Here is a 27,544-nt window from a genome sequence, read left to right on the forward strand (position 1 = left end):
CAGTCAGCAGCCTGTGTGTGTCTGTCCTGACAGGTTCTCTCCACCCGGATTGTGGCAGTGAAGGCGTCTCTCTGTAAACTGTCCTCTGCGACGGCGGCGCGTGCCTGTGACTTCCATGCCAAACTCCTCCTCATTGCCATCAGCTCCACCCTCAAATCACTCCTCCGACCTCACGTCCTGAACACCCCAGACAAGAGTCCTGGAGACCGACTGACCGAGATCTGCTCCAAGAACACAGACACAGGTACCACACAAGTAACATACACTACCAGAACACAACACAATACAGTAACATATACTACCAGAACACAATACAGTAACATACACTACCAGAACACAACACAGGTACCACACAATACAGTAACTTCCACAACACAGGTACAACACAATACAGTAACATACACAACACAGGTACCACAGAATACAGTAACATACACAACACAGGTACCACACAATACAGTAGCATACACTACCAGAACACAACACAGGTACCACACAATACAGTAACATACACTACCAGAACACAACACAGGTACCACACAATACAGTAACGTACACAGCACAGGTACCACACAATACAGTAACATACACAACACAGGTTCAACACAATACAGTAACATACACAACACAGGTGCAACACAATACAGTAACATACACAACACAGGTACCACACAATACAGTAGCATACACTACCAGAACACAACACAGGTACCACACAATACAGTAACATACACTACCAGAACACAACACAGGTACCACACAATACAGTAACGTACACAGCACAGGTACCACACAATACAGTAACATACACAACACAGGTACAACACAATACAGTAACATACACAACACAGGTACCACAGAATACAGTAACATACACAACACAGGTACCACACAATACAGTAGCATACACTACCAGAACACAACACAGGTACCACACAATACAGTAACATACACTACCAGAACACAACACAGGTACCACACAATACAGTAACGTACACAGCACAGGTAACACACAATACAGTAACATACACAACACAGGTTCAACACAATACAGTAACATACACAACACAGGTGCAACACAATACAGTAACATACACAACACAGGTACCACACAATACAGTAGCATACACTACCAGAACACAACACAGGTACCACACAATACAGTAACATACACTACCAGAACACAACACAGGTACCACACAATACAGTAACGTACACAGCACAGGTACCACACAATACAGTAACATACACAACACAGGTTCAACACAATACAGTAACATACACAACACAGGTGCAACACAATACAGTAACATACACTGACAGAACACAATACAGTAACATACACAACACGGGTGCAACACAATACAGTAACATACACAACACGGGTGCAACACAATACAGTAACATACACTACCAGAATTCAACACAATACAGTAACATACACTACAAGAACACAACACTACTACTACTATTACTTTTGGCTGCTCCCGTTAGGGGGCGCCACAGCGGATCATCTGTTTCCATTTCTTCCTGTCGTCTGCGTCTTCCTCTGTCACACCAGCCACCTGCATTTCTTCCCTCACCACATCCATAAACCTCCTCTTTGGCCTTCCTCTTCTCCTCTTCCCTGGCAGCTCCATATTCAGCATCCTTCTCCCAATATAACCAGCATTTCTCCTCCACACATGTCCAAGCAATTCTCAGTCTTGCCTCCCTTGCTTTGTCTCCAAACCGTCCAACCTGAGCTGTCCCTCTAATATAATTGTTCCTAATCCTGTCCTTCTTCATCACTCCCAGTGAAAATCTTATCATCTTCAACTCTGCCACCTCCAGCTCCGCCTCCTGTCTTTTCGTCAGCGCCACTGTCTCCAAACCATACAACATAGCTGGTCTCACAACCATTTTGTAAACCTTCCCTTTAACTCTTGCTGGTACGCTTCTGTCGCAAATCACTCCTGACACTCTTCTCCACCCACTCCACCCTGCCTGCACTCTCTTCTTCATCTCTCTACTTCACTCCCCGTTACTTTGGACAGTTGACCCCATGTATTTAAACTCAAATGTCTTCGTCACCTCCACTCCTTGCATCCTGACCATTCCACTGTCCTCCCTCTCATTCACGCATAGGTATTCCGTCTTGCTCCTACTGACTTTCATTCCTCTTCTCTCCAGTGCATACCTCCACCTCTCCAGGCTCTCCTCCACCTGCACCCTACTCTCGCTACAGATCACAATGTCATCCGCGAACATCATCATCCGTGGAGACTCCTTCCTGATCTTGTCCGTCAACCTGTCCATCACCACTGCAAACAAGAAAGGGCTCAGAGCCGATCCTTGATGTAATCCCACCTCCACCTTGAACCCATCTGTCATTCCAACCGCACACCTCACCATTGTCACACTTCCCTCATACGTATCCTGCACCACTCCTACATACTTCTCTGCAACTCCTGACTTCCTCATACAATACCACACCTCCTCTCTCGGCACCCTGTCGTATGCTTTCTCTAAATCAACAAAGACACAATGCAACTCTTTCTGGCTTTCTCTATACTTCTCAATCAACATTCTCAAAGCAAACATCACATCTGTGGTGCTCTTTCATGGCATGAAACCATACTGCTGCTCGCTGATCATCACCTCTCCTCCTCTTAACCTAGCTTCTATTACTCTTTCCCTAATCTTCATGCTATGGCTGATCAGCTTTATACCTCTGTAGTTGTTACAGTTCTGCACATCACCCTTGTACTTGAAAATCGGTGCCAGTATGCTTCTTCTCCACTCCTCAGGCATCCTCTCACTTTCCAATATTGTGTTAAACAATCTAGTTAAAAACCCCACTGCCATCTCTCCTAAACACCTCCATGCCTCCACAGGTATGTCATCAGGACCAACTGCCTTTCCACTCTTCATCCTCTTCATAGCTGCCCTCACTTCCTCCTTGTTAATCCACTGAACTTCCTGATTCACTATCCCTACATCATCCAACCTTCTCTCTCTCTCATCTTCTTCATTCATCAGCCCCTCAAAGTACTCCTTCCACCTTCTCAGCACACACTCCTCACTTGTCAGCACATTTCCATCTCTATCCTTGATCGCCCTAACTTGCTGCACATCCTTCCCAGCTCAGTCCCTCTGTCTAGCCAATCGGTACAAGTCCTTTTCTCCTTCCTTAGTGTCTAACCTGTCATACAACTCACCATACGCCTTTTCCTTTGCCTTTGCCACCTCTCTCTTTGCTTTACGCTGCATCTCCTTGTACTCCTGTCTACTTTCTTCATCTCTCTGACTATCCCACTTCTTCTTTGTCAACCTTTTCCTCTGTATACTTTGCTGTACTTCCTCATTCCACCACCAAGTCTCCTTGTCTTCCTTCCTCTGTCCTGATGACACACCAAGTACCTTCCTAGCTGTCTCTCTCACTATTTCTGCAGTGGTTGCCCAGCCACCTGGCAACTCTTCACTACCACCCAGTGCCTGTCTTAACTCCTGCCTGAACTCCACACAACAGTCTTCCTTCTTCAACTTCTACCATTTGATCTTCGGCTGTGTCTTCACTCGCTTCCTCATCTTGGTCTCCAAAGTCATCCTACAGACCACCATCCGATGCTGCCTAGTTATGTGCTCTCCTGTCACCACCTTGCAGACTCCAATCCCTTTTAGATGGCGCCTTCTACATAAGATATAGCCCACCTGTGTGCACTTTCCTCCACTCTTGTACGTCACCCTGTGTTCCTCCCTCTTCTTGAAATATGTATTCACCACAGCCATTTCCATGCTTTTCACAAAATCGACCACCATCTGTCCTTCCACATTTCTCTCCTTGACTCCATACCTTCCCATCACCTCCTCATCACCTTTGTTCCCTTCAACATGTCCATTGAAGTCCGCTCCAGTCATCACTCTCTCCTCCTTTGGTACCCTCTCCACCACGTCATCCAACTCACTCCAGAATTCTTCTTTTTTGTCCATCTCACACCCAACTTGCGGGGCATATGCGCTGATAACATTCAGCAATACACCTCTGATTTCCAGCTTCATACTCATCACTCTGTCTGACATTTTCTTCACCTCCAGCACACTCTTGACATACTCTTCCTTCAGAATTACCCCTACCCCATTTCTCCTCCCATTCGCACCATGGTAGAAGAGTTTGAAGCCACCTCCGATACTCCTGGCCTTACTCCCCTTCCACCTGGTCTCTTGCACACACAGTATGCCTACCTTTCTTCTTTCCATCATGTCAGCCAGCTCTCTCCCTTTACCAGTCATAGTACCAACATTCAAAGTTCCAACTCTCACCTCCACAAACCCTACCCTTCCTCCTCTCTAGCTGCCTCTGGACATGCCTTCCCCCTCTCCTTCTCCTTCGCCCAACAGTAGCATAGTTTCCACCGGCACCCTGCTGGTTAACAGTACTGGTGGCGGTTGTTGGTAACCCGGGCCTCGACTGATCCGGTATGGAAATCTTATTTATGATCCGCATATTTGATTTGGCAAAGATTTTACGCCGGATGCCCTTCCTGATGCAACCCTCCCCATTTGTCCGGGCTTGGGACCGGCACTAAGAATGCACTGGCTTGTGCATCCTCAGTGGCTGGGTTACCAGAACACAACACAATACAGTAATATACACTGCCAGAACACAACACAATACAGTAACATACACTACTAGAATGCAACACAATACAGTAACATACACTACCAGAACACAACACAATACAGTAACATTCACTATCAGAACACAGACAATACAGTAACATACAGTACCAGAACACAACACAATACAGTAATATACAGTACCAGAACACAACACAATACAGTAACATACAGTACCAGAACACAACACAATACAGTAATATACACTGGCAGAACACAACACAATACAGTAACATACACTACTAGAACGCAACACAATACAGTAACATACACTACCAGAACGCAACACAATACAGTAACATACAGTACCAGAACACAACACAATACAGTAATATACACTGGCAGAACACAACACAATACAGTAACATACACTACTAGAACGCAACACTATACAGTAACATACACTACCAGAACACAACACAATACAGTAACATAGACTATCACAACACAGACAATACAGTAATTCAATTCAATTCAATTAAATTTTATTGTCATTAAAAACAATGTGCAGGCACATGTTAAAAATGAAATGAGGGCTGTGGCTTCACCAATCAGTGCAAGACAGACACAGACAAACACAGCAAACACAGTATAAGATATACACACATGAGGACCAAAGCTAAAAATAAGTTAAAAAAGAGAGCTGGAGTACAAAATATTTAAAAATATCTACAGACATTCAGTGGGTAGCCAGATTCAGGTGGGCAACAGCTTGTGGAAAGAAGCTGTTTTTGAGCCTGGTAGTGCGGGCTCTGAGGCTCCTGTAGCGCCTCCCAGAGCGCAGGGGGGAGAACAGTCCATGGTTGGGGTGGGTGGGATCTCTGCTGATGCTCAGACCCCTTTGAAGACAGCGTTTGTGATTATTGTCTTTTATGGCTGGGAGCTGGGTACCGGTGATATGCTGGGCCGCCTTGACATACAGTACCAGAACACAACACAATACAGTAATATACTCTGGCAGAACACAACACAATACAGTAACATACACTACCGGAACACAACACAATACAGTAACATACACTGGCAGAACACAACATAATACAGTAACATACACTACCAGAACACAACACAATACAGTAATATACTCTGGCAGAACACAACACAATACAGTAACATACACTACCGGAACACAACACAATACAGTAACATACACTGGCAGAACACAACATAATACAGTAACATACACTACCAGAACACAACACAATACAGTAACATACACTACCAGAACACAACACAATACAGTAACATACACTACCAGAACACAACACAGTACAGTAATATACACTACCAGAACACAACACAGTACAGTAATATACACTGCCAGAACACAACACAATACAATAACATATACTATCATAACACAACACAATACAATAACATATACTATCATAACACAACACAATACAATAACATACACTACCAGAACACAACATAATACAATAACATATACTATCATAACACAACACAATACAATAACATACACTACCAGAACACAACATAATACAATAACATATACTATCATAACACAACACAATACAGTAACATACACTGGCAGAACACAACATAATACAGTAACATACACTGGCAGAACACAACACAATACAGTAACATACACTGGCAGAACACAACACAATACAGTAACATACACTGGCAGAACACAACATAATACAGTAACATACACTACCAGAACACAACACAGTACAGTAATATACACTGCCAGAACACAACACAATACAGTAACATACACTACCGGAACACAACACAATGCAATAACATATACTATCATAACACAACACAATACAATAACATACACTACCAGAACACAACACAGTACAGTAATATACACTGCCAGAACACAACACAATACAGTAACATACACTACCGGAACACAACACAATGCAATAACATACACTACCAGAACACAACACAGTACAGTAACATACACTACCAGAACACAACACAATACAGTAATATACACTGGCAGAACACAACACAATACAGTAACATACACTACCGGAACACAACACAATGCAATAACATACACTACCAGAACACAACATAATACAATAACATATACTATCATAACACAACACAATACAATAACATACACTACCAGAACACAACACAGTACAGTAATATACACTGGCAGAACACAACACAATACAATAACATACACTACCGGAACACAACACAGTACAGTAATATACACTACCAGAACACAACACAATACAGTAACATACACTACCGGAACACAACACAATGCAATAACATACACTACCAGAACACAACACAGTACAATAACATATACTATCATAACACAACACAATACAATAACATACACTACCAGAACACAACACAGTACAGTAATATACACTGGCAGAACACAACACAATACAATAACATACACTACCAGAACACAACACAGTACAGTAATATACACTACCAGAACACAACACAATACAGTAACATACACTACCGGAACACAACACAATGCAATAACATACACTACCAGAACACAACATAATACAATAACATATACTATCATAACACAACACAATACAATAACATACACTACCAGAACACAACACAGTACAGTAATATACACTGGCAGAACACAACACAATACAATAACATACAATATCATAACACAACACAATACAATAACATACACTGGCAGAACACAACACAATACAGTAACATACACTACTAGAACGCAACACAATACAGTAACATACAGTACCAGAACACAACACAATACAGTAATATACACTGCCAGAACACAACACAATACAATAACATATACTATCATAACACAACATAATACAATAACATATACTATCATAACACAACACAATACAATAACATATACTATCATAACACAACACAATACAATAACATACACTACCAGAACACAACACAGTACAATAACATATACTACCAGAACACAACACAGTACAGTAACATACACTACCAGAACACAACACAATACAGTAACATACACTAGCAGAATGCAACACAGGTCAGATTACACACAACAGGACTTGAATTCACCTTCAAGGTGTTCTGGACTCCAGGGTGTTCTGGACTCATTCGTGCCCTCATGGACCAAAGCGGCTCATTGTAATATTACAGAATACATTATGTAGACCCTGTCACTGGAACTACAAACCCAATTCAGACAAGTTGGGACGGTATGGAAATTAAAAAAAAAAGTGATTTCTTAATGTACTTTGACTTGTATGAACACAAGATATGTCTTGTTTTGTCTGGTCAGCCTCATTTCATTTGTAAATGTAAACATCCAGTCCTGCCATTTGGGGATGGGGTAATTTAGAGCTCGTACTGAGGTAAAAGTATTTGTGAGAAGTGTGTCTGTTTTGGGAACCTCAGAATTGCATCTCTGCTCTTCGCAGATGATGTGGTTTTGTTGGCTTCATCAGAACACGACCTCCAGCGCACACTGGGGCGGTTTGCAGCTGAGTGTGAAATGGCCAGGATGAGAGTCAGCACCTCCAAGTCTGAGGCCGTGGTTCTCTACCAGAAAATAGTGGATTGCTCCCTCCGGGTTGGGGATGAGTTGTTGCCTCAAGTGAAGGAGTTCAAGTATCTCAGGGTCTTGTTCACAAGTGAGGGCAGGATGGAGCAGGAGATTGACAGGTGGATTGGTGCAGCATCAGCAGTAATGTGGACGTTGTACCGGACCATTGTGGTGAAGAGGGAGCTGAGCCGGAAGGCAAAGCTCTCAATTTACCAGTCAATCTTCGTTCCAACCCTCACCTATGGTCATGAGCTTTGGGTAGTGACCAAAGGGTGAGATCGTGGATACAAGCAGCTGAAATGAGTTTCCTCCGTAGGGTGTCTGGGCTCAGCCTTAGAGATAGGGTGAGGAGCTCGGCCATCCGGAGGGAGCTCGGAGTAGAGCCGCTGCTCCTTCGTGTTGAAAGGAGCCAGTTGAGGTGGTTCGGGCATCTGATTAGGATGGCCCCTGGGCACCTTCCTTTGGAGGTTTACCGGGCACGGCCAACTGGGAGGAGACCCTGGGGTAGACCCAGAACTCAATGGAGGGACTACATGTCCAATCTGGCCTGGGAACACCTTGGGATCCCCCAGAAGGCACTGGAGGGCGCTGCTGTGGAGAGGGAGGTCTGGAGTGCCCTACTTAGATTGCTGCCACCGCGACCCCACCCCGGAGAAGAGGTGAAGATGAATGAATAATTATTTTACCTCATTACGTCATCCTCATTACCTCATCTTTATTTGATTATTAAATAAGGGTGTGATTTGAAACGTGTGATGTCAACAGGTGACGTAATTATGATTTGGTGCAAAAGCAGTAACCAGGAAGGCCTGCTCCTTCAGGAGCAAAGATGGGCCGAGGAGCACCAGTTTTCCAACAAATGCATGAGAAAAGTATCCATCCATCCATTATCCAAGCCGCTTATCCTACTTAGGGTTGCAGGATGCTGGAGCCTATCCCAGCAGTCATTGGGCAGCAAGTGGGGAGACACCCTGGACAGGCCGCCAGTCCATCACCAGGCCATCACAGGGCTGACACACACACACACCAAGGGACAATTTAGTGTGGCTGATTCACCTGACCTCCATGTCTTTGAACTGTGGAGAAATTATTGAAATGTTTAAAAACAATTACTTGGGCCGCCAGGTAGTGTAGCGGTCTATTCCGTTGCCTACCAACACGGGGATCGCCGGTTCGAATCCCCATGTTACCTCCGGCTCGGTCGAGCGTCCCTACAGACAATTGGCCGTGTCTGTGGGTAGGAAGCCGGATGTGGGTATGTGTCCTGGTCACTGCACTAGCAACTCCTCTGGTCAGTCGGGGCGGGCGCCTGTTTGGGGGGGAGGAGGGGGAACTGGAGGGAGTAGCGTGATCCTCCCACCTGCTATGTCCCCCCGGTGAAACTCCTCACTGTCAGGTGAAAAGAAGCGGCTGGTGACTCCACATGTATCGGAGGAGGCATGTGGTAGTCCGCAGCCCTCCCCGGATCGGCAGGAGGAGGCATGTGGTAGTCTGCAGCCCTCCCCGGATCGGCAGGAGGAGGCATGTGGTAGTCCGCAGCCCTCCCCGAATCGGCAGGAGGGGGCATGTGGTAGTCTGCAGCCCTCCCCGGATCGGCAGGAGGAGGCATGTGGTAGTCTGCAGCCCTCCCCGGATCGGCAGGAGGAGGCATGTGGTAGTCTGCAGCCCTCCCCGGATCGGCAGGAGGAGGCATGTGGTAGTCTGCAGCCCTCCCCGGATCGGCAGGAGGAGGCATGTGGTAGTCTGCAGCCCTCCCCGGATCGGCAGGAGGAGGCATGTGGTAGTCCGCAGCCCTCCCCGAATCGGCAGGAGGGGGCATGTGGTAGTCTGCAGCCCTCCCCGGATCGGCAGGAGGAGGCATGTGGTAGTCCGCAGCCCTCCCCGAATCGGCAGGAGGAGGCATGTGGTAGTCTGCAGCCCTCCCCGAATCGGCAGGAGGAGGCATGTGGTAGTCTGCAGCCCTCCCCGGATCGGCAGGAGGAGGCATGTGGTAGTCCGCAGCCCTCCCCGGATCGGCAGGAGGAGGCATGTGGTAGTCTGCAGCCCTCCCCGGATCGGCAGGAGGAGGCATGTGGTAGTCTGCAGCCCTCCCCGGATCGGCAGGAGGAGGCATGTGGTAGTCTGCAGCCCTCCCCGGATCGGCAGGAGGAGGCATGTGGTAGTCTGCAGCCCTCCCCGAATCGGCAGGAGGGGGCATGTGGTAGTCCGCAGCCCTCCCCGAATCGGCAGGAGGGGGCATGTGGTAGTCTGCAGCCCTCCCCGGATCGGCAGGAGGAGGCATGTGGTAGTCTGCAGCCCTCCCCGGATCGGCAGAGGGGGTGGAGACTGGGATGGCTCAGAGAGTGGGGGGATTTGCCAGGTGCAATTGGGGAGAAAAAGGGAAAATCCAAAAAAAAAGAAAGAAAGATGCAACAGCCCTTTTCCTCTGTCTCTTGCCTTTGTGCCTACATGTATATTTGAGCAGCTGCCCCTCAGACGTCCTCTACAGGGAATGACCTCGTCCACTTTTACTGAAGTCATGTTTGTGTCTTGACCGCTCTGTGTTTCCGTAGATATTGACAAGGTGATGATCAACCTGAAAACAGAGGAGTTTGTGTTGGATGGCCCGCCGCTCCAGTCTCTGCAGCAGCTTATCCAGTGGGTGGGAGACTTTGTCCTCTACCTGCTGGCCAACCTGCCCAATCAGGTCAGTGTGTCAGCGTGCTTGGGCCCCGCTTGCTGAAACAATGCTCGCTAAATCCCAGCTGGTGTCAAACATTTAAACTTTGTGTACCTGCTGATGGTACTGGCCAGGTGATGAGGAGCTCGTAGAGCTGCTGATGCTGGTCGTGTGGCTCGGGTCCCGGGTTGTTCCGGTGGCTTCTGGACACTGCTTGGCATCCTCCTCATCATATTCTTCATATATTTTATAATTCCATTATAACTGAGTTATCCTCTTTCAATGTTGTATTGTGTAAATTGTGTAAACACAACATCATTGCACGTTGTCCGTCTTGGTAGAGAGATCCTCCTCTGTTGCTCTCCCTGAGGTTTCTTCCTGTTTGTTCTCCCTGTTAAAGGGTTTAAGGAGTTGTTCCTTATGCGATGTGAGGGTCTGAGTACAGGATGTTGTGTTGCTGTAAAGCCCCCTGAGGCACATGTATAATTTGTGATATGGGCTATACAAATAAAACTGACTTGACTTTTTCCACCATCTTGTGTGTCAACCACATGCTCAGCCTCCCAAGCTGTGATTGGACCAGCTCACTGAGCTTGCCGCTCGTGTCAGTCATGGCAGTGAAGCCGCCAGGAAGTGTGACAAGTGTCTGTCCTGACGTGTGTGCTGGGTGGATTAGAATGAAGAAAAGTCACGGTGCAGAAACAGCAGGACCTCTGAGGCTGCCATCACACGGGATGTGTTTTGGCAGTGAGCGGTGCCTTGTCTAATGGTTTTCTACGGGTGTGAGAACATTTTGCTAGCCATTTATGTGCCCTGAGCGCCACACATTTTGTGCATCAGGTTTTTGGAGAAATGACCTGAGTGGCAGAAGTTAAAAATATTGACCTGAGCTGGAAAGCTTCCGACGTCACCACCACTTTTTCTCTGCTATCCAATGAGAGGGGGGAAGGGGCGGGGCTTAGCTGTTTACAGTAAAGAAAAGCAGGCGGAGGCGGTGTCCATCAGTGGTTTACCTACTTGTACTTTGCAGGAGAGCTAAGAGCGTGTGTCCTCCCGCTCCATGCTGCAGGTGTCTTTTTTAACAACAGTAAGAATTAATGATATAAGCCAGGGGGGGGAGATATGTAGGCTGATCCACTTCATCACCAGCTCTGGCACACAGGTGTTTGACAGGTGGGTCTGTTGCTGCCTAGCAACAAGACAGCGCCACTGCCAAACGTGTTCATGGTGAAGGGGATCAGGAACAAAGCAGTACAGCAGGCCTCACTTTGTAAACATGTCCATTGTGATGGCCACCTCACTGGATGGTTGTTTGGTTCCTCAGGGCTCCATGGTGCGTCCAGGCTTCGGTTTCCTGCGGGATGGCTCCTCTCTGGGCATGCTCCGAGAAATGATGGTGATGATCCGCATCTGGGGCCTGCTGAAGCCAGGCTGCCTGCCCATCTATGTGGCCACCTCCGACAGCCAGGACAGCATGTCTCTCCTCTTCCGCCTGCTCACCAAACTCTGGCTCTGCTGTAAGCAGACTGAAACCACTGCCTGTCTGTCAGTCTGTCTGTCTGAAGGTTCTGTCTGTCCTTCTGAAGGTTCTGTCTGTTCTTCTGAAGGTTCTGTTTCTGTCTAAAGGTCCTGTCTGTTTAAATGATCTCTCTGTCTGTCTGAAGGTTCTGTCTCTGTCTAAAGGTTCTGTCTTTCTAAAGGTTCTGTCAGTCTGTCTGAAAGTTCTGTTGCCTGTGTAAAGGTTCTCTTTCTAAAGGTTCTGTCTGTCTAATGCCGGGATCAGACTACACGAATTCAGCCCGATTTTGACCCGATTTTGACGTCACCGACCAATTTCCAGCCTCAGTCCCGATTATGAATGTGGGGAATGATGAACGGGGGTCTTTACCCTGTGTAGTGGGACATAACCAAAGAACAGCCATGTGGCATCTGGGACCCCCCACCACACCCCGATGGAAAGTGTAGCATGTCAGAATCCTTTGTATTTTCCTGCCCAGGCTGACGTCTTCTGTGACGTGTTCCTTGACGCTGACCAGTAGGATGACAGAGTGCCCTCTGGTGCCCACATGTAGACATGGCAAGAGAAAGAGGGGCTGCTGCTGCTGTTGTCAGGTGGAGCGACGAAACCCAGGAAAAGTTTGTGGAACAGAAGCAACAATACCCCTGCCCTTTTGACGTTTCCTCGAGGGAGGACCATGACAGAGTCAAAAAAGATAAATGTTGGTGAGAAATAGCAGAGGAAGAACTTCAGCAACCTGGTGAGCAGCTGGTTAAGCTAAGCTAGGTGGTAGCACTAGCCGCAACAGCATCCACAATCCTTTTTTTTTCTTTTCACAACACAAGACCACGAGCATCACACACAGCGCTTCTGTGGCCATGACTGACCATTTCTTGACCCTCCTCCCCGACGACCTATGAACTCGCGCAAGATGGTGGAAGGCAGCATGTATGATTAGTCCGGGTCATACTTGTAGTACTGCCAGTCTCCCAGACAAGACACGGCAAGAACTTATGGCACCATGATTACTTAATCTGACATGGTGACCATCGTGAAAGACAAAAATATCCTGTAGTCTGATCCCGGGTCAAAGATTGTGTCTGTCTGAAGGTTTTTCCTGTCTGTCTGTCTGTCTGTCTGTCTGTCTGTCTGTCTGTCTAAATGATCTGTCTGCTTGTCTCTGTGTTTGGGTTCATCCTTCCTGCTGCTCTGATGGAGCCGTGGAGATGACCCATCATGGACCACACTGTGGTTGTTGATTCATTCTGGTGTCTGTCTGGTCAGTGTGAATTGAAATGAATGTGCTCCTTTGTCAGCCCGGGATGAGGTCCCCCCCCAGGAGCCTGATGAAAGTCTGGTCGATGAGTGCTGTTTGCTGCCCAGTCAGTTACTGGTCCCCAGTATGGACTGGCTTCCTGTCAACGACGGAGTAATCACCAAACTACAGGGGAAGCACCCACTGAGACTCCAGTTTGGAAAACCGTACTCCCTACCCAGCCTGAGTTCCATGGGACAGGTGGAGATCTTCTCCAGGTAGACACCACAGCAAGAGAGCAGGACGATGGATGATAGGGTCTTCTGAAATGTATACCCTGTCAGTTCGTTCATGCAGCCTGAACTCAGCTGCATTACCTCAGAAATAACCCGATGGGGTTAAAGGTCAGAGTGTCTCTATTGTAAAATAGACGGAGTGGGGAGTGATGATGACCCAGGTCAGAAAGATGCAGCTTTTAGTCTCCTGACCGGGGAAGAAGAACATGGTACCGTTATTAAGGAAGTGTGTGTGTATGTGTGTGTGTGTGTGTAGGAGTCAGAAGATGGATAACCTGCGATGTCTCCATATGGGGGTGTGTCCAACCGAGGACAGCAAGGCTTGTACCAGGTCAGTGTCCCCCTCTTACCCCCCCCCCCGTTCCAATAAGTCTGATTGGTCAGTCCATTCCCCCCCACTATAAGAATGGATGTAGTGTACAGAAGGAAACAAAAAAACTCTGTTTCTCTCTCTCTCTGTCTGTTTCTCTCTCTCACTTTCTCTCTGTCTGTCTCTCTGTCGCTGTCCCTCTCTCTCTCTCTGTGTCTCTGTCTCTCGCTGTCTGTTTCTCTTGCTCTCTCGGTCTCTCTCTCTGTTTCTGTCTCTCTGTCGCTGTCCCTCTCTCTCTCTCTGTGTCTCTGTCTCTCTCTGTCTGTTTCTCTCTCTCACTTTCTCTCTGTCTGTCTCTCTGTCGCTGTCCCTCTCTCTCTCTCTGTGTCTCTGTCTCTCGCTGTCTGTTTCTCTTGCTCTCTCGGTCTATCTCTCTGTTTCTGTCTCTCTGTTGCTGTCCCTCTCTCTCTCTCTGTGTCTCTGTCTCTCGCTGTCTGTTTCTCTTGCTCTCTCGGTCTCTCTCTCTGTTTCTGTCTCTCTGTCGCTGTCCCTCTCTCTCTCTCTGTGTCTCTGTCTCTCTCTGTCTGTTTCTCTCTCTCACTTTCTCTCTGTCTGTCTCTCTGTCGCTGTCCCTCTCTCTCTCTCTGTGTCTCTGTCTCTCTCTGTCTGTTTCTCTCTCTCACTTTCTCTCTGTCTGTCTCTCTGTCGCTGTCCCTCTCTCTCTCTCTGTGTCTCTGTCTCTCGCTGTCTGTTTCTCTTGCTCTCTCGGTCTATCTCTCTGTTTCTGTCTCTCTGTCGCTGTCCCTCTCTCTCTCTCTGTGTCTCTGTCTCTCGCTGTCTGTTTCTCTTGCTCTCTCGGTCTCTCTCTCTGTCTGTCTCTCTGTCGCTGTCCCTCTCTCTCTCTCTGTGTCTCTGTCTCTCTCTGTCTGTTTCTCTCTCTCACTTTCTCTCTGTCTGTCTCTCTGTCGCTGTCCCTCTCTCTCTCTCTGTGTCTCTGTCTCTCTCTCTCTGTCTGTTTCTCTCTCTCTCTGTCTGTTTCTCTCTCTCACTTTCTCTCTGTTTCTGTCTCTCTGTCGCTGTCCCTCTCTCTCTCTCTGTGTCTCTGTCTCTCGCTGTCTGTTTCTCTTGCTCTCTCGGTCTCTCTCTCTGTCTGTCTCTCTGTCGCTGTCCCTCTCTCTCTCTCTGTGTCTCTGTCTCTCGCTGTCTGTTTCTCTTGCTCTCTCGGTCTCTCTCTCTGTTTCTGTCTCTCTGTCGCTGTCCCTCTCTCTCGCTCTCTCTGTGTCTGTTTCTGTCTCTCTAGGTGTGGCTGTGTGACGATGTTGCGTTCTCCCAATAAAACCAATGCCATGAAGCAGTGGGAGCAGCGCTGGATTAAGAACTGTCTGTGTGGGGGTCTGTGGAGGAGAATACCCCCCCACTGACCTGACAGTACACACTCCTTCCACCTGTGCACACAACACGGCTTCCTGCCCAGCTCTGTACACACACACACACACACACACACACATTTAGCCTTTGTTGTTACATGTAAATAGCAGCCGTTTCTTGTGAGATGTTTTTGGAGTAAAATCAATTTCAAAAAAGTAAACGTTGACCTGAGCCCTGTTGTTGGAGTGTGTTGTTTGAGTGTGTGACTGTCGAGAGGAAACCTGAAGTCGTCCAGTAAAGGTGAGCTGTGGAAAAGTCTTCCTGTGGGCAAGTTGGCACCACAGCCAGCAGTGGAAAAGCAGAGCTGCTGGTCGGATGATGGTTAGATCAGTCTCCATCCATCCATCCATAATCCTAACCGCTTACCCTGCTGTCAGGGTCATTGGATGCTGGAGCCTATCCCAGCAACCACTGGGCAGCAGGCGAGACACCCTGGACAGGCCGCCAGGCCATCACACAGGGCCAACACACGTCTGTCAAGAGCTCTTGGAGAAAGAGAACCGTGCAGTTTTCTGGTGTCTGCATGTGGGGTTCGGTCGGTTTTAATCCTTTTCAAGCCATTTAGACTGGAGACGGGTTAAACGTGACCACACCTTGTTCAGCACGTGTTCTTTCGAAACCACTTCCTGCACCAAGTTAAACCGGTTTATCATGGGTAAGAATGGATTCAGATTATGGCTCTAAACTTTTTGGATCCAGTTGTGACTAAAAGCTCCTCTACTTGTGTTATCCTAGTCAGAAAGGCAGGCTGCATCATGGAGGTCCAGAACCAAACCTGCTCCACACAGCACAGCGGTCACCTGTCAGTCATTTGAACTTCCTGTTCTGGTTAATTAACACTAATGAGGTTTTATTTGTGTTCCTCTTGTCACATTATTTCATTATATTTGTTTCCCACCAGGGAAGTTCACATGTGACCAGGAATTCTACTTGACATCTGCATAAACCCTACAATACACAAAATACTTTGACTCTTTTTCAACATCAGAAGTAAAATGTTGTAATTATATGCTGTTGATGGTGTATATGTGTCCATAGATTTAGTGCAAGTAATCACCAGAATATAAAGAATATATTCTGACAGGACGTGGAAGCAGGGCAGGCTAAGCAAACGGCTAGCCCATGAAGCGGGGCAGGCTAAGCTAATGGCTAGCTAGCAGCCGGAAGTCCGACAGTCAATCTAAACGTGTTCTTGTAGTTTGGTTAAATGTGTTCTTGTAGTTTCGATGTTTTCTTGTAGTTTGGATGTGTTTTTGTAGTTTGGTTGTGTTCTTGTAGTTTGGTTAAATGTGTTCTTGTAGTTTGGTTAAATGTGTTCTTATAAGTTTGGTTAAATGTGTTCTTGTAGTTTGGTTAAATGTGTTCTTATAGTTTGGTTAAATGTGTTCTTGTAGTTTGGTTGTGTTCTTGTAGTTTGGTTGTGTTCTTATAGTTTGGTTAAACGTGCTCTTGTAGTTTGGTTGTGTTTTTGTAGTTTGGTTGTGTTCTTGTAGTTTGGTTAAACGTGCTCTTGTAGTTTGGTTGTGTTCTTGTAGTTTGGTTGTGTTCTTGTAGTTTGGTTGTGTTCTTGTAGTTTGGTTAAAAGTGCTCTTGTAGTTTGGTTGTGTTTTTGTAGTTTGGTTGTGTTCTTGTAGTTTGGTTGTGTTCTTATAGTTTGGTTAAACGTGCTCTTGTAGTTTGGTTGTGTTCTTGTAGTTTGGTTGTGTTCTTGTAGTTTGGTTAAACGTGCTCTTGTAGTTTGGTTGTGTTCTTGTAGTTTGGTTGTGTTCTTGTAGTTTGGTTGTGTTCTTGTAGTTTGGTTAAACGTGCTCTTGTAGTTTGGTTGTGTTTTTGTAGTTTGGTTGTGTTCTTGTAGTTTGGTTGTGTTCTTGTAGTTTGGTTAAACGTGCTCTTGTAGTTTGGTTGTGTTTTTGTAGTTTGGTTAAACATGCTCTTGTAGTTTGGTTGTGTTTTTGTAGTTTGGTTAAATGTGTTCTTGTAGTTTGGTTGTGTTCTTGTAGTTTGGTTAAACATGCTCTTGTAGTTTGGTTGTGTTTTTGTAGTTTGGTTAAATGTGTTCTTGTAGTTTGGTTGTGTTCTTGTAGTTTGGTTAAACGTGCTCTTGTAGTTTGGTTGTGTTCTTGTAGTTTGGTTAAATGTGTTCTTGTAGTTTCGATGTTTTCTTGTAGTTTGGGTGTGTTTTTGTAGTTTGGTTAAATGTGTTCTTGTAGTTTGGTTAAATGTGTTTTTGTAGTTTGGTTAAATGTGTTCTTGTAGTTTGGCTAAACGTGTTCTTGTAGTTTGGTTGTGTTCTTGTAGTTTGGTTAAACGTGCTCTTGTAGTTTGGTTGTGTTTTTGTAGTTTGGTTAAATGTGTTCTTGTAGTTTGGTTGTGTTCTTGTAGTTTGGTTAAACGTGCTCTTGTAGTTTGGTTGTGTTCTTGTAGTTTGGTTAAATGTGTTCTTGTAGTTTCGATGTTTTCTTGTAGTTTGGGTGTGTTTTTGTAGTTTGGTTAAATGTGTTCTTGTAGTTTGGTTAAATGTGTTTTTGTAGTTTGGTTAAATGTGTTCTTGTAGTTTGGCTAAACGTGTTCTTGTAGTTTGGTTGTGTTCTTGTAGTTTGGTTAAACGTGCTCTTGTAGTTTGGTTGTGTTCTTGTAGTTTGGTTGTGTTCTTGTAGTTTGGTTGTGTTCTTGTAGTTTGGTTAAAAGTGCTCTTGTAGTTTGGTTGTGTTTTTGTAGTTTGGTTGTGTTCTTGTAGTTTGGTTGTGTTCTTATAGTTTGGTTAAACGTGCTCTTGTAGTTTGGTTGTGTTCTTGTAGTTTGGTTGTGTTCTTGTAGTTTGGTTAAACGTGCTCTTGTAGTTTGGTTGTGTTCTTGTAGTTTGGTTGTGTTCTTGTAGTTTGGTTGTGTTCTTGTAGTTTGGTTAAAAGTGCTCTTGTAGTTTGGTTGTGTTTTTGTAGTTTGGTTGTGTTCTTGTAGTTTGGTTGTGTTCTTGTAGTTTGGTTAAACGTGCTCTTGTAGTTTGGTTGTGTTTTTGTAGTTTGGTTAAATGTGTTCTTGTAGTTTGGTTGTGTTTTTGTAGTTTGGTTAAACGTGCTCTTGTAGTTTGGTTGTTTTCTTGTAGTTTGGTTAAACATGCTCTTGTAGTTTGGTTGTGTTTTTGTAGTTTGGTTAAATGTGTTCTTGTAGTTTGGTTGTGTTCTTGTAGTTTGGTTAAACGTGCTCTTGTAGTTTGGTTGTGTTTTTGTAGTTTGGTTAAATGTGTTCTTGTAGTTTGGTTGTGTTCTTGTAGTTTGGTTAAATGTGTTCTTGTAGTTTCGATGTTTTCTTGTAGTTTGGGTGTGTTTTTGTAGTTTGGTTAAATGTGTTCTTGTAGTTTGGTTAAATGTGTTTTTGTAGTTTGGTTAAATGTGTTCTTGTAGTTTGGCTAAACGTGTTCTTGTCGTTTGGTTGTGTTCTTGTAGTTTGGTTAAACGTGTTCTTGTACTTTGGTTAAACGTGTTCTTGTAGTTTGGTTAAATGTGTTCTTGTCGTTTGGTTAAATGTGTTCTTGTAGTTTGGTTGTGTTTTCGTAGTTTGGTTAAATGTGTTCTTGTAGTTTGGTTTTTTTGTAGTTTGGTTGTGTTTTTGTAGTTTAGTTAAATGTGGTTTTGTAGTTTGGTTGTGTTTTTGTAGTTTGGTTAAACGTGTTCTTGTAGTTTGGTTGTGTTTCTGTAGTTTGGTTATAAATTGTGTTCCTGTAGTTTGGTTGTGTTTTTGTAGTTTGGTTAAGTGTGTTCTTGTAGTTTTTAAATGTGTTCTTGTAGTTTGGTTAAACGTGTTCTTGTAGTTTTGTTGCTTTTGTAGTTTGGTTAGATGTGTTCTTTAACCAAACTACAAAAACAGTCAGAAGAATAAATGGCTGGCTTCAGTCAGAAGAATAAATGGCTGGCTTCAGTCAGAAGGGACCACTGGCAGCCAAGATCTGAGTCCAGATTGTGCAGTCAACACTTTGTCACCGGTAAGTTACGTTTGCCTTTAACTTAGATAATTATTATTTATATCTTTTAGCCCCCTTTGCCAGGAAAAGGCTTACATCAGTAACATAAGCTTTTTCTTTGCATACATTATGCTAATGTTAGCTAACTATTCAAATTGTGTAGTAAGCTAGCTAACGTTATCTTGCCCATGTGAGGGAAAAGAAGTAATGGTTAGATTCATTACACTAATAACTTGCCCAGCTATTTTTTAAAATGGAAAGTATTATTAAACCCAGTAGTTCTACCCTTCCTTACCGCTGCACTTGGTCAAATATACAGTAAGGTAGAGAGGAACACTGGAGCAACCTGGGCAGTTGAAGCCTTTTTGTTAAGGAGCAAGTGAAAGCACCTTCTTTCACTTGCTCCTTAATAAAAAGGCTTCAACTGCCCGGGTTGCTCCAGTGTTCCTCTCTACCTTGATGCTTGTCCTCACTGAGAAGCACCGGACTGCCGATCAGCAGATGCGTGCTGAGATCACCCTTCTTGTTAAATATACATTACAGTACTTACCTGCAGCATAAAGGTGAATAAGAGAGAAAAATGTCTGAGAGAAAAAGATGAAAGGGAGAGTACCTTGCTCAGGTTGGTCAATATCTTGATGGTATGCACACATGTAATATTCTGCCATTCTTGCCTCTCTGTCTGCTTAGAAAGAAAAAATGACAACCCCACAAGCCCTGATTATGTACCCAGCCTGTTTGCACACACTTTAGCTGGACAGCGGCAGAAAAACATCCATGCCAACAGTAGGTTTGAGCATACCCAGCAGATGAAATGGAAAAGGACTGAGACTTTGGCCCCTAGCAGTGACACTGACCACGAGACTATGGCCCCTTCCAGCACCAGTGATGACACCAACAACACCATGGGAGTACAGGCAGGCTGTGAGCACCATTGCTCTCAAGCCCCTCATAGCCCAGGCATCGTGGCACCATGCTCAAATGCAGCCTGCAAAGCTACAGTCAGAGCATTACCAAATGAGTGTGCTCGACTTAGAGCAGAGGTTCATAGTCTAAAGGACAACGCGGATCTGCTTTCTTTTAACGAAGAGGCATTTAAAGGAAATTATGAAATGGTACAGGAACTCACCGGCCTTCCAAGCTATGCTAAATTAATGGTTGTCTTTAACTGTCAGGATTTCTGAAAGCTAGTCCAAGACTGACTCCCTTTCATAGCTTTAACATTGATGAGAATGAGGCTCAATTTACCGCTATTTTTTATTTATTTTTTGTCTATTTATTTCGTATGTCTAAGACAAGTGTTGCCAGACTATTTAATAGTACATTAGATGTCATGTATGTTAGACTGTCGCTGCTAATATTTTGGCCATCAAAAGAACAAATTCAGGTCAGTCTGCCCATCTGTTTCAGGGATAACTATAGCAACTGCACTTCTTTCATTGACTGTTTTGAAATATTTATAGAGAAGCCAAAGGACTTGAGAGCTCGTGCACAGACATGCTCTCAGGACAAGCATCACAACACTGTAAAATACCTGATATCAACAACACCACAGGGTGTTATATCCTTTGTGTCAAACGGCTGGGGTGGACACACAAGCGACAAGCACATCACAGAAAACTGGAGATCTTGAGAAACTGTCACCAGGAGATGTCGTTCTTACAGATAGAGGCTTCAGTGTCAAAGATACGGTTGGCCTGTATTGTGCACAGTTGAAAATACCAGCATTCACCAAAAGCAAGCAGCAACTGCATCCACTGGAACTAGAAGCAACAAGGGGACTGGCTGCCATTAGGATCCATGTGGAAAGAGTCATCAGCCTGGTCAGGAACAAGTACACCATCCTTCAGACCACCATTCCACTGTCTCTCTGCCAAGCAGCCACTCCAGGACAACCTACCTCCCTTGACAAGAGGGTAACAGTTTGCTGTGCTCTTTGTAATATTTGCCCACCTGTGGTCCCCACAGAATAGACAGGCAGTAGTCGCATGTAAAACTGATACATCAAGGTAATAAATGTGACCTTTACTGTAACCTGTGGACTTACTGTATTTGGCTTTAAATGAACCAACAGTAATAGAGTTTACTTTTAATACAAAAGCAACCTAAACTGTTACATATAATGAATGAAGACCAGAGGCCAGTGTAGCGAAATCCAAAGGACAGACAAACACAGAGCAGCGAGAAAACACAAAGGCGATTTTAATGCAGGAAAATAAACAACACTGCCACAGGGATGATAACAGAGGAATCTCAGGTGGGGGTTGTTGTGACGATGTGCACGCGCCTTGCTACCAAAGTCCGTATCCGTAGAGCGAGGGGTTGTCCGAGGAAGTCCAGGTCTAAGATCCAGGAAGTCAAGTCCAAAGGGAGGGGGTCCAGGGAGAGAGATCGCTGGAGAGGTCCGGGGAAAACGTGAAGGTCGCTGGGGACGAGGAGCGGAGGAGCCGTGGAAGTCGCAGAGGGAGGGTCGCAGGGTTCAGTATGTCAAAGCCCAGAGAGGTGTTCTGGGAGGCTTCCTGTAGAGAGCTGCCCGATGGCCGCAGGCTTGCCTGATAGATGATGGAAAACACCTGGTGCAGTGCAGCGCTCATCTCCTCAGAGCGCAAACCGAGCGCTCGGATATTTCCGGCACGTCCGAGCTGGGGGAGTGGCTTGAACGTGCCGGGGAGGCAGCTCGGGATGGTGTAACCACAGCAGGACCCCCCCCCCTCCTACGGGAGACACCGGGCAACCGTCCGATGGCGTTGGGGTGGGCCCAATAGAACTCCTTAAGGAGTGCGGGGTCGGCCACGTAGGATGAGGGCACCCAGCTGCAATCCTCGGGAATGTAACCACCCCAGTCCACCAGGTATTGGTAACCCCGGCCCTGGTGGCGAACGGCGAGCAGTCAGTTGACGTCCCAGACCAAATCGCCCCCGTGGAGGACCCTGGGAGGCGGAGGAGCTTGGACAGGGGGAGACAAGGGGCTGGAGGCTACCGGTTTGAGGTGAGAGACATGAAACACAGGATGGATCTTAAGTGAGGTAGGGAGGATGAGACGTACCGCGGAGGGGTTGATGATGTGGTCAATGGTGTAGGGACCGATGTAGCGAGGGGCCAGCTTCTGGGAGAGTGTCAGGAGAGGGAGGTCCTGGGCCAGCAGCCACACCCTCTGGCCAGGACGATAGGCCAGGGCTAGCACCCTCTGCCAGTTGGCACCACGCTGGGACCACTCTGTGGCCCACAACATAGCGGCCCGGGCAGTCTTCCAGATGTGATGGCACCAGCGGAGATGGGCCCTGGTGGATGGGACCGCCACCTCCAACTCCTGACAGGGAAACAGAGGGGGTTGGTAACCGGGGGAGCACTCAAAGGGAGACAAACCAGTAGCAGAACTCTCCATGGTGTTCGGAATACTCCTCCCAGGGTAGATGCTTGCTCCAGGAGGTGGGGTTGCTGGTGGTGACAACACAAGGCCGCCTCCAGGGCTTGGTTGGCCCGCTCCGCCAGCCCATTGGTCTGGGGATGGTATTCGGAGGAGAGACTGACCGTGGCCCCAATCCCCTTACATAAGGCCTGCCACACCTTAGAATTGAGCTGGGGACCATGGTTGGAGACTATGTCCTGAGGGATCCCATGGAGATGGATAACATGGGAGACGAGGAGGTCCACCGTCTCAGCCGCAGAGGGGATCTTGGGAAGGGCGACAAAATGGACAACCTTAGAGAACCGGTCAACAATGGTCAAGATAGTATCATTACCTTCGGACACAGGGAGGCCAGTCATGAAATCCAAGGCAATGTGTGACCAAGGTCGACCGGGGACAGGGGGGGGGGTGCAGGAGACCCACCAGCGGGCGATGGGTAGCCTTACTGTGGGCACAGGTGGGGCAGGCGGCCACAAACTTCTTTGTTTCCGCCTCCATAGTGGGCCACCAGAAGCGTCTGCAGATGAGGGCCACCGTCCGGTGGACGCCGGGATGACAGGCGAACCGGCTGGAGTGTCCCCACTCCAGCACCTGGGACCGGATGGTGGACGGCACAAACAGGCAATTCCGGGGTCCGTTGCCTGGGTTGGGCTGGGCGCGCTGAGCTCTTCTCACCACCAATTCTATAGCCCGGGTGAAGGCAACCACCACCCGGGCTAGGGGAAGGATGGTGTCAGGCGTGTCCGGTGCATCAGGGGACTCCTCTGGAAACAGGCGGGAGAGGGCGTCTGCCCTGACGTTCTTGGAACCCGGGTGGAAGGTGAAGGTGAAGTTGAACCGGCTGAAAAAGACAGCCCAGCGCGCCTGCCGAGGTAAGTTAAGCCTCTTCGCCGTTCGCATGTAGGTCAGATTCTTGTGGTCTGACCACACAACAAACGGCTGCTTCGCTCCCTCCAACCAGCGTCTCCACTCCTCCAGGGCGGCATGGACCGCCAGCAACTCACTGTTGCTGATGTCATAATTCCTCTCTGCTGGGCTGAAACACCGGGAGAGGAAGGCGCATGGGGGAACTATGGTCCTCCTCCGACCGCTGGGAGAGGACAGCTCCGATTCCCATGTCCGATGCGTCCACCTCCATGATGAACTGCTTGGACGGTTCAGGGTGAGAGAGAAAACCGGAGCTATCGTAAACAGTCCCTTCAAGGCCGAGAAAGCGGGCTCCGCCTCCGGGGTCCAAGAGAAGGGGCGGAGGGTGGAGGTTAGTGCAGTGAGGGGGCAGCCACTCGGCTGAACCCCCTGATGAAGTGCCAATAAAAATTGGCGAACCCGTGGAAGCGCCGGAGTTGCGCCCTGTCGGTAGAACGCGTCCACTCCTCCACCGCTCGGATCTTCCTGGGGTCGGTGCGGATGTGCCCCTTCACCACAATGGGGCCGAGAAATTCCACGGAGGCGGAGTGGAACACGCACTTCTCGGTCTTCACGAACAGCCTGTTCTCCAGCAGCCGTTGGAGGACCAGGCGGGCGTGCTGGTGGTGTTCCTCCTCTGTCCTGGAGAACACGAGGATGTCCACCCCAAACGTGTTAAGCATGTCCCGCAACACTTTGTCGACCAGCGCTTGGAAGACGGCCGGGGTATTGGTGAGGCCAAGGGGCATGAAGAGGTACTCGAAATGCCCTAGATGCGTGTTGAAGGCCGTCTTCCATTCGTTACCCTCCCTAATACGCACCAAATGATACGCACTGCGTAGGTCTGATTTAGTGAACACCATGGCGTGAGTGAGTGGCTCGAAAGTGGAACTCATAAGGGGAAGTGGATACTTATTTTTAACAGTGATGTCATTTAACTGACAATAATCTATACAGGGCCTTAGGCTGCCATCCTTCTTCACCACAAAAAAGAAGCCCGCTGCAACCGGGGACGACGAGGGCCTTATGATTCCTGAGGCCAGGAACTCTAATATAATTGCGCATAGACTCCTTCTCCGAGACGGAGAGGTTATACAACCGACCGGTGGGAAGGGCGGCCCCGGGAGGAGGTCTCTTCTGCCCTCAGATATATGCCTCTACATAGCCTAGACAGCGAGCTAAACAAATGGCCCCAGTAAGTACTCGGGAGACCGTGTTGAGTTCTTTAGAGCTTTTACTGCGAAACCATATTTTGCAAAACTGTAACAGACAGAAAAAATAAAGATATTTTAACAGACTACTCTGTGTAGACATACATAAACCCCACATCAGATCATTACATTCTTCTCCATAACCAATAGAAGCCATTTTCTTAATAACAGGTACGTCAAAGATGTAACGGTAAAATAATTTTGCTATGCGCACAGCTAACATCTAATGACATTCTAGGTTACGGTAAGTTAGCAATCAGTTAGCTCATGCTATCCGAACATGTGCATGCAGTATAAAAGGATGAAACTCGAGTCATTTATCTACATAAAGCTAGAATATATAACAAAACTTCATTATCTGGCAGTGAACTTACAGATTATCCCGTGTCAAGAGCAGTACACGAAGGAAAAGACAGACACATGTATCACTATCCGTCCACTCTATGCTCAAATCAAAATGGCTACCAAAACACAACTTACTTGTAACGTCAGTTTTTCTACCACTAGGTGGGAGTATTGACCACAGAACTGGAAATAACCTCAGCTTCCTGACACCGGTAGAGCAAATCTATTTTAACTATCAATAAACAAACTAACGAATATGAAAATATAATGAGGGACAGAATAAGGTCTATGGCGCAATCATAGGGACGGTGAGTGGGAAGGGAAAGTGCACTGTCTTTGCTAAACACGGGAGCTAAATCGTGATAGACAGAGGATACACCAGTGAGATCCTGGGGAGAGAGCCGGGGCTGGGGCCACTGGACGGAGAGAGCGGCGCGAAGGCAGTTGGCATGATACGCAACGCTCCAACTCAATATGCGCCCAGTGGACCATGAAATGTGGGGATCGTGCCTGTCCAACCACGGTCTACCTAACACTAGGGGCGCTGCAGGGGTGGGCAAGACCAAAAGACGCGGAGTCTACGTGATTACCCGAAAGAGTGAGCTTGTGAGAAGCTGTGCTGTGCGTAATCCTACCGAGTGAACGACCATCCAAGGCTTTGGCTGTGAGGGGAGTCAAGGGGGACGAGTGGAATGCCGGCTTGCCGGGCCAGCGAGATTTCAATCAAACACTCCTCTGCCCCCGAATCTAACAGTGCGCTGACAGAAAGTGATTCCTTATCCCAGGTGAGAGTGACAGGAAACAACCGGTTGTGCTTCTTTTTGGACTGGGGCAGGGGGGGTCAAGTTCGTTAGGACCACCCCCCCTCACCCACCCACCCACTAGTGAGTCTGGTCTTTGTGGGCGAGTCGGGCAAGCTCGGATGTAATGGCCCAATTTCCCCACAGTAGAGGCAGAGTCGGTCACACATCCTCTGCTATCGCTCCTCCAGTGGAAGCCGTGACCGACCCAACTGTAATGAATGAAAGGTCACGTGTTTAACTTGACCTACTCACGGGTGTACGTGCAGTGCGTGTGACGTATACAGGAAGTTAGAGAAGCGCATGTTATGAAGGTTGTATGTCGGATGAACGCTAGTAAAAGCTACACAGTTAAGAACCTACGACGTCGGCTCGTTCTTGAATTATTCTTATGTCAGTAAGACAAGGCGTCTACGGACATTACATGGTGTCAGAATAGTCTGTGTATCGGAACACGAGCGGTCATGCCGAAGTTTAATCCGCCGAGTGAATTCAAGTTTGACTGCCCCGTTGAATGGCCGGAGTGGAAACAACGGTTTTCGCGCTTCAGGCTCGCGACACAGCTGGATAAAGACGACGGGGAGATTCAAGTGAGTTCGCTGATTTATGCAATGGGCAGCGAGGCTGAAAAGATATTCAGCTCGTTTGACTTCGCGGCGGAGGGTGATAAAGTGGACTATGATATCGTACTGAAAAGGTTCGACGACTACTTTATTCCCCGCCGTAACATCATCCATGAGAGGGCGGGCTTCTATCAACGTAGCCAGCAGCCAGGAGAGACAGCGGAGATGTACATCCGGACATTGTATGAGCTGTCTGAACACTGTGAGTTTGGGGACAAGAGGGATGAACATATCAGAGATCGTCTGGTAGTGGGCATAAAAGATAAGGTGCTCTCCCGTCAGTTCCAGCTCACAGCGGACCTTACTCTGGTGAAAGTCATTGAACAAGTGCGCCAGGCGGAGGCAATAACAAAGCAGCTCAGCCTCCAAGCTAACCAACCAGAGGCCCAGCTGGCTAACGTCAATGTTGTCCGATGGCGGGACGGACGCCAAAACAAAAAGGGCGGACAGCGTCATGGTGGCAGCAGACCTGCAACCAACAAAGTAGAGGAATGCGGGAGGTGCGGCAAGACGCAGCACACCGATGAGCGGAAGTGTCCTGCAACGAACAGTAAGTGCAACAAGTGTCATAAAAAGGGACATTGGGAGCGTGTATGTCACTCTAAAGCGGTGAGAGAAGTCACTGAAGAGGTTAAACAGCTGTACTTTC

General features: G+C 47.1%; 1 protein-coding gene across 1 annotated transcript in view; it reads left to right on the plus strand.

Annotated features, from left to right (window-relative positions):
* med16 (mediator complex subunit 16) overlaps positions 1 to 15,809 on the plus strand; it is a 38,045-nt gene extending 22,236 nt beyond the window's left edge. The window contains exons 11-16 of the mRNA XM_056277280.1: positions 34 to 244; positions 10,750 to 10,883; positions 12,181 to 12,373; positions 13,671 to 13,887; positions 14,162 to 14,236; positions 15,516 to 15,809. Of these exons, the coding sequence (XP_056133255.1) occupies positions 34 to 244; positions 10,750 to 10,883; positions 12,181 to 12,373; positions 13,671 to 13,887; positions 14,162 to 14,236; positions 15,516 to 15,636 (951 nt within the window). The 3' untranslated portion in view covers positions 15,637 to 15,809. The remainder of the gene's footprint in view (positions 1 to 33; positions 245 to 10,749; positions 10,884 to 12,180; positions 12,374 to 13,670; positions 13,888 to 14,161; positions 14,237 to 15,515) is intronic.
* The last annotated feature ends 11,735 nt before the right edge of the window (positions 15,810 to 27,544 follow it).

This window comes from Lampris incognitus, chromosome 3 (genome assembly GCF_029633865.1).
Source record: "Lampris incognitus isolate fLamInc1 chromosome 3, fLamInc1.hap2, whole genome shotgun sequence".
In the NCBI taxonomy this organism is placed as follows: domain Eukaryota; kingdom Metazoa; phylum Chordata; class Actinopteri; order Lampriformes; family Lampridae; genus Lampris; species Lampris incognitus.